This window comes from Apium graveolens, chromosome 9 (assembly GCF_009905375.1).
Source record: "Apium graveolens cultivar Ventura chromosome 9, ASM990537v1, whole genome shotgun sequence".
Lineage (NCBI taxonomy): Eukaryota > Viridiplantae > Streptophyta > Magnoliopsida > Apiales > Apiaceae > Apium > Apium graveolens.
In genome coordinates this window covers 116,109,097-116,120,770 of record NC_133655.1, presented here as the reverse complement: position 1 = coordinate 116,120,770, position 11,674 = coordinate 116,109,097, and the positions used below count along the sequence as shown (strand labels likewise).

Below are 11,674 nucleotides of genomic sequence, written 5' to 3'. Positions count from 1 at the left end.
GTCAACATACTCAATTTTTCCTTGCGACTTAAAGCATCCGCTACCACATTCGCTTTCCCGGGATGATAATTGATTGTGCAATCAACTCCAACCATCTTCGTTGCCTCATATTTAATTCCTTCTGAGTGAAAATGTATTTTAGGCTCTTGTGATCCGTACATATCTCGCATTTCTCTCCATATAGGTAATGTCTCCACAGCTTTAGCACAAACATAATTGCAGCCAATTCCAAGTCATGAGTTGGGTACCTTTGTTCATGAGGCTTAAGTTTTCTTGACACGTAGGCTATTACCTTCCCATGTTGCATTGAAACACATCCTAATCCTTTGTGTCCCAATCCTTTGTGTGATGCATCACTAAATATTGCAAAGTCTCCTTGATCGTCTGGCAGAGCTAATACTGGAGCGGTGACTAACTTCTTCTTCAATTCTTGAAAACTCTTTTCACAACTCTCCATTTATTCAAACTTCTCATTCTTTCGGGTCAATTTTGTCAATGGTACTGCGATCTTTGAGAAATCCTTCACAAATCTTTGATAATATCCGGTAAATCCCATGAAACTTCTAACTTCAGTTGGGGTCTTCGGCCTTTCCAAATTCATTATAGCTTCTATCTTCGCTGGATCAACTCGAATACCATCACTTCCGAAAATATGGCCTTGAAATTAAACTTCTCGCAGCCAAAATTTACACTTCAAAAACTTTGCATATAACTTCTCCTTCCTTAAAGTCTTTAAAGCTATTCTCAGATGTTTAGCATGATCTTCCTCCATCTTTGAGTATATTCGATCGTCGATTAACACAATGATAAACTTGTCCAAATACTTCTTGAATACCCGGTTCATCAAATCCATAAAGGCGGATGGTGCATTTGTCAATCCGAATGCCATAACTAGAAAATCGTAATGTCCGTATCTGGTCCTGAAAGCAGTCTTTGTTATGTCTTCCCGCTTAATCTTCAACTGATGATATCCCGATCGCAAGTCAATCTTCGAGAAGTAAGTTGCTCCCTTAAGTTGATAAACAAGTCATCAATATGAAGTAAAGGGTACCTATTCTTGATGGTCAATTTGTTCAACTCCCTATAGTTGATGCACAGTCTCATACTTCCATCTTTCTTTTTCACGAACTGAACTAGAGTACCCCACGAAGATACACTCGTCCTTTTAACTCCTTTATCCAATAACTCTTGTAGTTGTTTAGCCAATTCCTTCATTTATGCTAGTGCCATACGATAAGGTGCCTTCAATACAGGTTCCACGCTGGGCGCTAAGTCGATATAAAACTCAATTTGACGGTCAGGCGGTAATCCAGGAAGTTCGTCAGGAAATATATCGGGAAATTCGTTAACTATCAGAATACTTTCTATATTCGACATCTCCTTAGATCTATCAATTACATGAGCCAAATACCCTTCACACCCTTATCTTAACAACCTTTTAGCTTGAATTATTGTTAAAAATGTTTTAACTTGTTTCTGCCCTTTAAACTCTACCTTATTTCCTTGAGGGGACTTAAGAATCAGTTTCTTCTTCTTACAATCTATTTGAGTACCATGCTCTTCTAACCAATCCATTCCTAATATAACGTCAAATTCTCCTAGTTGAAAAGGTATAAGTGAAGTAGGGAAACTATAGCCTGAAATCTCTACTTTACACCGGGGGAAAATACTTTTAACAGATACTCGTTCTTCATTAGCCAAAATGATAGATAAGGGTTCAACTAACAGTTCAATTTCATAATTTAACTTATCAACAAAAGATTCAGGTATGAAAGATCTAGTAGCGCCGGAATCAAATAGCACTTTAACATTGGTGTTGTTGACAGAAAGCGTACCTGCCACAACTTCAGAATTCTGTACGGAATCCTTGATATTCATGTTGAATGTCCTAGATGGAGCAGGATAGGAGGGAGGAAATACTGGAGTTGCAGATTCAAAAGGTTGATTTGAAGGTAGTTGAAGAGTTGGAACAGAAGATGTCATTGCTTGATTTTAAGGGGCGGCCATTAATTGCATCAACTTGTTGTTCCCGGGGGTCTTGCAATCCCTTGACATATGACCGGTCTTTCCATACTTAAAGCATATAAAATGAGGCTTCAAGTTTCGGCACTCATTCGCATAATGACCTTTCGAATTGAACTTATAACAAATGATGTCAACCTTATTGCAATTACCCGTGTGTCTCTTGTTATAGAATTACACTCCAGATTTATTACTTGCTGGGATCTTTGACCACTTGGCCCTTGAATCCTATTCCTCTGACTCTTATTAACACCTTTCTTAAAGCTTCGGGGTCCTCCTTGGTTCTGGAATACAAACTTCTTGAAACTCTTTCCACTTTGGCTCCCTTGAACTGATCCTTCTCCATTACTTCCAAACTTTCTTTTCTTACTCTCTTTCTCCTTCAAGTTTTGATTACTTTCTCCTTCGATTACCATCGCCTTCTGAACCACTTCAGCATATGTGGCCAATTCGAAAGCAGTCAGTCTGCTTCGTAGCCAAGGCTTCAATCCTTGTTGAAATCTCTTCGCTCTCTTTTCATCCGTGTCCACATAATTTCCAAAAAACCTAGCCAATTCAGTGAATTTCTTCTCGTACTCTCCCACAGTCATTCCTTCTTGCTTCAACTCAAAGAACTTCAATTTCATTTGAGTCTGCATATACCTCGGAAAATACTTGACTAAGAAAATCTTCTTAAATCTATCCCAATTGATAACTTCTTCTTCTTCTAAAGCACGGGCTGACTCCTTCCACTAGTTCACTTCGCCTTTCAGAAAATAAGACACATAATCGACCTTCTTTTCTTCCCTTACAACAGCTAGCGTGAAAGTTTTCTCCATCTCTTTAAGCCAAGATTGGGCTTCTACAGGGTCTTGAGTTCCACAGAACTCCGGTGGTTTCATAGCTTGCAATGATTTGAAAGTTGTAGGGGTTGGTGGTGGTGGAGGTGGTTGTTTGTAACGCCCCCAAATCCGGGGTCAGAGGATTTGGTCGTCACTATAAAACTTCAATCCAAATCAACCTGTTTAATCAATAAATAAATGCCAGCGGAAGATATTTATCATTTATGACCCCAATCTAATCCAAGATCTTTTAAGGTTACAGTTCTAGAAACAAGAAATCCAAGTTCCACAAATAAATTTTTCACTTTCTTTTAAAACTCTTTTCAATAAATTCCAACTCAAAATTAAACCCACTAGTATAACTTCGAAATGAAGTATACTAGGCCTAAATAAAATACACAACTATAATATAATATAATATAAACAACTTTATACAATAAAACTTACACTAGCCTGTAAACCCTGGACCAACCACCTTCCAAAAGCTTCTTCTTTGCTTCCTCGAATTACGCAGCTAACTAGCGCAAGCTAATCCTCACTGGAGGTTAAATTTGAAAACAGGCAAGTATGAGCGAAAGAAATGCTCAGCAAGATCATTATAACATATATAGGGTCTTTTGATATAAAACCGACATCTGCATCAGAGCAGCATATTTAAAATCATAATTGTTGAATCATAAAATTTTAGTTGAGGAATCCCAGAATTGATTCCTTAATTGTATTCAAAAACCCTTTTTATATTTTCCAGCGACGTGCTTCAGCAATACTTTGAATCATAACGAGAATAAAACTTGTAAAACAGTGTTTACGGAAATATCGTAAACCACAATAACATGAGACAATGATTATGGATTGAATCATAAACTTTATTCAAAACCGAACTCTTCAAATTAATACTTATTTTGCTGTCATATCAAATTAGATATCACTACGAACTTTGATGCTCACAACATTCCATACTGAAGTCAACATCAATCATCTATACTAATACCACCTTTGATATTTAACAACAAATTAAGTATCCACATAATTCAAAATCTGAATCAAAACCGCACTTTACCATTATTCCAAAACAGAAACAGTTGATAAATTATTTTTTCTATGAATATCAAAAATGATATGATAATTTAGATTAGGATCATTCTTTGAAGGACGTACTATCACATGCTGATCAGCCCGTGTGATAGCACAAGGTCATGATTCGTAGAAACGTGACCCCAAAATCACTAGTACTCAAATAAAAGGCATAACTAGCCTGTGGCAAAATGGTGTCATAATATTTCATATGGCACTTAGAAATAGCCCTCCGCTGGACCGTCCGTCCCGGTCACTTACGCAATTATGATCCAATCTTAAAACCTTTTATTGAAATGGGGTCATGATACTCGACACCCGAAATAATTTTATTCCCCCAATTCTTGGGTAGGAATATTCGCAACCAAATCACTTTTCTCAAAATCCAAAACATTCATAAATCCGATAATTGGATAAGTAAAATCACTTGACTATTCGGAACATAGAATAGCAGAGGGTACTTGCGTAAACAGAATCATTTAATTTAGCGATATGTAAAACATTTATAAATTCTAAACTGAGAATAGGGAAATCAATACTTGCATAAGAAGATTTAAAATAAATATCACTTGAATGATAAGTGATGATAGGGATACTTGCCTTTGAGATTTTAGCAGTTAGTCACACTCGCAAAACCACATCTATTCTGACATTCTGTCTCACAACATCACCGCCTTTCTTTTCAACACTTCACCGATATGCTGGTCATGCGATTGCTAGAAGCCAAATATCCAAATGCCATTCCATCTCATTCTTTATCCAACGTCTTGTCCTGATCAACTCGAGAGATCCGCATCTATAATTAAAAGATATAGCTTTAATTGTCTAAACGATAATCACTCGACGAACTACGCGTCAAAATCCTATCGTCTACCCATACGATAGCCCACCATAAATATAACAGACAATCATAGGACTCTTGATCCACATACACACATAATTCATATAACACGTAATCACATAACTCACGTATCACATAATTCATATGACACAGGAGTCGTTACGTTTAAAACTGAAATTGGGTCAAAATACGATTTATCGATCAATAATCGACTCAGAATGACTCGTAAAACAAGCGACCTTTCGAAACAAAAAGGATTTGGGTCTCGAAAGTTTTTTAATGAAAGCGGAATCTTTTTCTGAGTCTGTACGCGTTCGTTTCGTATTAAACGGACGAACGGTTTATTTATTATGAATTTTTGAACATTTTTCGGAATTAAAACAATCTCCGAATCATTTAATAATAAAATAATAGGGTTCAAACACCCTAAAATAATTTTATATGATTTATCGAGCCTGTAAAATAATTTAAAATAATATTTTAAAGCTCGAAACTATATTTCGGAATTTTTAAATCAAAAATAAATAATTAAATCTAATTAAATAATCAATTAAAATTAATTAATAACTAATTAAAATAATTAATCAATTAATATTTAAATTAATTGACTAATTAAATAATTAATTATCAACTAAAATTAATTAATTAAATAATTTGGATTTATTTTTGAATTAAAAATAAATTTCAGAATTAAAATAATGATTTTTAGAATTAAACATAAGGTTTTTGAAATAAATTTTAATAGAAAAATCCAGAAACAAATCAGGTAATTGAATTTGGGGAAAAATTGAATCAAATTCGGGTCAAAGCAATTAGGGAAACGGACCCTGAAGAAATTTCCGGGTCGGGCTTGAAGCCGACCGGAAAATTGAGGAAGACGACCGGAAAACGTCCGGCCGCCGAGCTCCGGTGACTTCCCAGGCAAAAAAGAGGCCAATCTTTACGGTTTTAACTCCAAATATTCTCTAATTCGACTCCTAAACTCAGAAACAACATCAGCAACGATCACCAATCGCTAGAACCCGGTAATCGATCGGGAAATTAACCCCCGACGTACTTTCCGGTGAATCGCGATTTTACTATTTATTGAACCAAATTCAACAATTAACATCTTAAAACGAAGCTTGTAACACGCATAATCTAATACAATCAATTATACAAGCCAACAATCAGCAAATTAAAAACCCCTAAATCTGAATAAGAACCCTAAAAATCGATTTTATAAATTACTAGTCCTCTGATAATTTTGATGAGCAAATAGGAAAGAGGATGTTGAGAGCTTCAAAACGGATATTCATACTTGTGATTTGGTGTTCAATAACACCTTCAAAATTGACTTTGATTTTCAGAATTCTTCAAGAACACCAAGAACACATATTCAAGAAATTTTCAGAAAATCAAACCTTAATTTCTATATGATATTGAACTCTATTTTTGAAGTATAATATACCAAATCGACCAGAAAAACATGCTCTACAACATGGAAGCATCAAATCACATCAACAACATCAAGAACAAATTTTCATAATTTAATTATCAAATAATTCGAATATAAATAATTAAATAAGAAAATTACCATGATTTCTGGAAAGAAACTGATGATTGATTCAGAAAGAAGATTTCGAGAGCTTCGTTTTGATATGCTGCACGCCCGAATCGGAGTTCGATAACGCCTTCATTCGTGTGTTTGATTCTCGGGAACGTATCGGTTTCTCAGGTTTTTCTCTGTATTTACGGTGTTTTAACTGGTTGCAAATGAATAAACGGAATAAAAGAAATAAGAAATAGGCTATTTATATTTATGAAATATTGGATCGTTCTGGATCATTTTGGATCGTTAAATTAGTTGCTTAGCCACTAAGTAACTACAAAAACGATACAATTCAATACCAGAATTGGATAATTATCAAAACCGAGCTTTTTATAAAACACTATATACGAAAATAACGTAAAAATATCCCGTCTCTCGAGAATACGGGTTTTTGTCGATTACCGAAATGATTATCGTATCGAAAATATTACGCCGGGCCACGCACGGGTCAAACCGTAATCCGGATTGAAAAAGTCAAAACACGGAAAATGTCCGGAATTATCAGATTAGGTTAGGAAGGAGTTCTCCGAAGAGTTTCGGGTTATAAAAACGCAAAAACGATTGAAGTTTGACGATTCCGGCTTTATAAAATAATTTTGGTAATTATTCAGAAAATAATTAATAATTCATAACTCAATATAAAATCATCTAACAGTCCAAAAATTACCAGAAAAATATCACAATTATCTATATTTTATTCTGGACATATAAAAATTCAAATACTCAAATAATATCACATCTAAACACCCAAACATCAATTCCACTTATCAGATAATTCACCAAAATTCACATAAAATCATATAAACAATTCCAAATAATTATAAAAATAATATCTGAAAATATGGGATATTACAATCTACCCTCCTTATAAGGATTCCGTCTTCGGAATCAGCAGAAGAAAGCACTAAGGGATCTTTTAGCCAACTTTCCATTTCCAAATAACCTCAATTTTCCATAATCTCAAATAAATCTTGTATTCCTTGTATAATAAAACTTTTATAGGAGCTTCACTGTGCACCACTGTTCCATTCACCTCTTTTGACCAATTCCTCAATAGAATCGCTTTACTGATTGCGATAAAGAAGAATAGAGAGAAAGATAGAGGGAAGAAAAGAAAGAGAGAGAAAGATAAATAAAGAAACAGATTGACTTCGCTATACACCCCTGATATTTTAATCGCATTGCAATCTACTGTTGCTCTTGATAATCCCATCACACAACCCTGTTTTGACTTGACCAGGAAAACTCAGCTTAACTTGATTGGCATACCTTCGAATGTTTGGATTGATAAAATCATGGAATTTCAAAAAGAAAAGAATCTGATGCCATAACGGGACCAAAATCTGAATTTGAGAAAAAGTATTGTTGAAATAAGAGAATAACGGAGAGATCAATATGATCAAACGAACTTGGTATTGCGTGCCCAAATTAAGACACCACTAAAGGTTGTTAACCTTCATGTATTCACAATACACACAAGTGATGGCGTCCCATCCAACTCCTATCACACAGACAGGTATACCTTATGTCCCCTATAGATAGGGTTGTTCATCTCAGTCAGAATGAAAGAATATCAAAAGAATCCAAAATCAAATGAATAAAACTGAAAAGATTTCAAAGATGATAATTCTGAAGGAAATGAAATCCAGAGAACAAAATTCGGAAACCAAATGAGCAACTGGTGTCACATCACCAAGAAACTATCCACCAAATAAGAAAAGTGGAATTTATTATCATAACTTGACAGAGCTATCAAAACCTGAAAAATAGGCTTCATGACAGCCTCTGGCACATTTAAAACACAGTTATGATTGAAAATGAGTGTTAGGGAATATATCCTCTAACAATTACTTCTTTTGAGATAGGCCAAAAGAAATTATAGAAAGAGAAGGTATTGCAAAAGTCTTAATACTTATCTTCTATTTGAATTCTTCTGTTGACTCATCATCCGATTCTCGACACTTTTTCATATTCAAGGGATATCGATAATCTTCATCGTGGTCAAATCGTAGTCTCGGATGATTCCACCATAGAAGTTTGCAGCTTCCCGGAGCTCCATCCAGCTCAACACAACCATCTCGAACGAATCTGCCTTATCTTATCTTAATCGTTGGTACTATATCCGATAGTCCAACACGAACTCGATATGAGCTCAAACGTCCTCACATAGCTATACACACTCCTACACACTCTCGTTTCTAGTTTACTATAACCTCAGCTCTGATACCAACCTGTAACGCCCCCAAATCCGGGGTCAGAGGATTTGGTCGTCACTATAAAACTTCTATCCAAATCAACCTGTTTAATCAATAAATAAATGCCAGCGGAAGATATTTATCATTTATGACCCCAATCTAATCCAAGATCTTTTAAGGTTACAGTTCTAGAAACAAGAAATCCAAGTTCCACAAATAAATTTTTCACTTTCTTTTAAAACTCTTTTCAATAAATTCCAACTCAAAATTAAACCCACTAGTATAACTTCGAAATGAAGTATACTAGGCCTAAATAAAATACACAACTATAATATAATATAATATAAACAACTTTATACAATAAAACTTACACTAGCCCGCAAACCCTGGACCAACCATCTTCCAAAAGCTTCTTCTTTGCTTCCTCGAATTACGCAGCTAACTAGCGCAAGCTAAACCCTTACTGGAGGTTAAATTTGAAAACAGGCAAGTATGAGCGAAAGAAATGCTCAGCAAGATCATTATAGCATATATAGGGTCGTTTGATATAAAACTGACATCTGCATCAGAGCAACACATCTAAAATCATAATTGTTGAATCATAAAATTTTAGTTGAGGAATCCCAGAATTGATTCCTTAATTGTATTCAAAAACCCTTTTTATATTTTCCAGCGACGTGCTTCAACAATACTTTGAATCATAACGAGAATAAAACTCATAAAACAGTGTTTACGGAAATATCGTAAACCACAATAACATGAGACAATGATTATGGATTGAATCATAAACTTTATTCAAAACCGAACTCTTCAAATTAATACTTATTTTGCTGTCATATCAAATTAGATATCACTACGAACTTTGATGCTCACAACATTCCATACTGAAGTCAACATCAATCATCTATACTAATACCACCTTTGATATTTAACAACAAACTAAGTATCCACATAATTCAAAATCTGAATCAAAACCGCACTTTACCATTATTCCAAAACAGAAACAGTTGATAAATTATTTTTTCTATGAATATCAAAAATGATATGATAATTTAGATTATGATCATTCTCCGACGGACGTACTATCACATGCTGATCAGCCCGTGTGATAGCATAAGGTCATGATTCGTAGAAACGTGACCCCAAAATCACTAGTACTCAAATAAAAGGCATAACTAGCCTGTGGCAAAATGGTGTCATAATATTTCATATGGCACTTAGAAATAGCCCTCCGCTGGACCATTCGTCCCGGTCACTTACGCAATTATGATCCAATCTTAAAACCTTTTATTGAAATGGGGTCATGATACTCGACACCCGAAATAATTTTATTCCCCCAATTCTTGGGTAGGAATATTCGCAACCAAATCACTTTTCTCAAAATCCAAAACATTCATAAATCCGATAATTGGATAAGTAAAATCACTTGACTATTCGGAACATAGAATAGCAGAGGGTACTTGCGTAAACAGAATCATTTAATTTAGCGATATGTAAAATATTTATCAATTCTAAACTGAGAATAGGGAAAGCAATACTTGCATAAGAAGATTTAAAATAAATATCACTTGAATGATAAGTGATGATAGGGATACTTGCCTTTGAGATTTTAGCAGTTAGTCACACTCGCAAAACCACATCTGTTCTGACATTCTGTCTCACAACATCACCGCCTTTCTTTTCAACACTTCACCGATATGCTGGTCATGCGATTGCTAGAAGCCAAATATCCAAATGCCATTCCATCTCATTCTTTATCCAACGTCTTGTCCTGATCAACTCGAGAGATCCGCATCTATAATTAAAAGATATAGCTTTAATTGTCTAAACGATAATCACTCGACGAACTACGCGTCAAAATCCTATCGTCTACCCATACGATAGCCCACCATAAATATAACAGACAATCATAGAACTCTTGATCCACATACACACATAATTCATATAACACGTAATCACATAACTCACGTATCACATAATTCATATGACACAGGAGTCGTTACGTTTAAAACTGAAATTGGGTCAAAATATGATTTATCGATCAATAATCGACTCAGAATGACTCGTAAAATAAGCGAACTTTCGAAACAAAAAGGATTTGGATCTCGAAAGTATTTTTAATGAAAGCGGAATATTTTTCTGAGTCTGTACGCGTTCGTTTCGTATTAAACGGACGAACGGTTTATTTATTATGAATTTTTGAACATTTTTCGGAATTAAAACAATCTCCGAATCATTTAATAATAAAATAATAGGGTTCAAACACCCTAAAATAATTTAATATGATTTATCGAGCCTGTAAAATAATTTAAAATAATATTTTAAAGCTCTAAACTATTTTTCGGAATTTTTAAATCAAAAATAAATAATTAAATCTAATTAAATAATCAATTAAAATTAATTAATAACTAATTAAAATAATTAATCAATTAATATTTAAATTAAATAATTAATTAAATAATTAATTATCAACTAAAATTAATTAATTAAATAATTTGGATTTATTTTTGAATTAAAAATAAATTTCAGAATTAAAATAATGATTTTTAGAATTAAACATAAGGTTTTTGAAATAAATTTTAATAGAAAAATCCAGAAACAAATCAGGTAATTGAATTTGGGGAAAAATTGAATCAAATTCGGGTCAAAGCAATTAGGGAAACGGACCCTGAAGAAATTTCCGGGTCGGGCTTGAAGCCGACCGGAAAATTGAGGAAGACGACCGGAAAACGTCCGGCCGCCGAGCTCCGGTGACTTCCCAGGCAAAAACGAGGCCAATCTTTACGGTTTTAACTCCAAATATTCTCTAATTCGACTCCTAAACTCAGAAACAACATCAGCAACGATCACCAATCGCTAGAACCCGGTAATCGATCGGGAAATTAACCCCCGACGTACTTTCCGGCGAATCGCGATTTTACTATTTATTGAACCAAATTCAACAATTAACATCTTAAAACGAAGCTTGTAACACGCATAATCTAATACAATCAATTATACAAGCCAACAATCAGCAAATTAAAAACCCCTAAATCTGAATAAGAACCCTAAAAATCGATTTTATAAATTACTAGTCCTCTGATAATTTTGATGAGCAAATAGGAAAGAGGATGTTGAGAGCTTCAAAACG

The 11,674-nt window shown here is 34.4% G+C and overlaps 1 protein-coding gene across 1 annotated transcript; it reads right to left on the bottom strand.

The window, feature by feature from the left end:
- Positions 1-1,422: 1,422 nt before the first annotated feature.
- LOC141685512 (uncharacterized) lies at positions 1,423-1,983 on the bottom strand. The gene has a single exon (XM_074490606.1). The coding sequence runs from the start codon at positions 1,981-1,983 to the stop codon at positions 1,423-1,425; it is 561 nt and encodes a 186-aa protein (XP_074346707.1).
- Between the last annotated feature and the right edge of the window lie 9,691 nt (positions 1,984-11,674).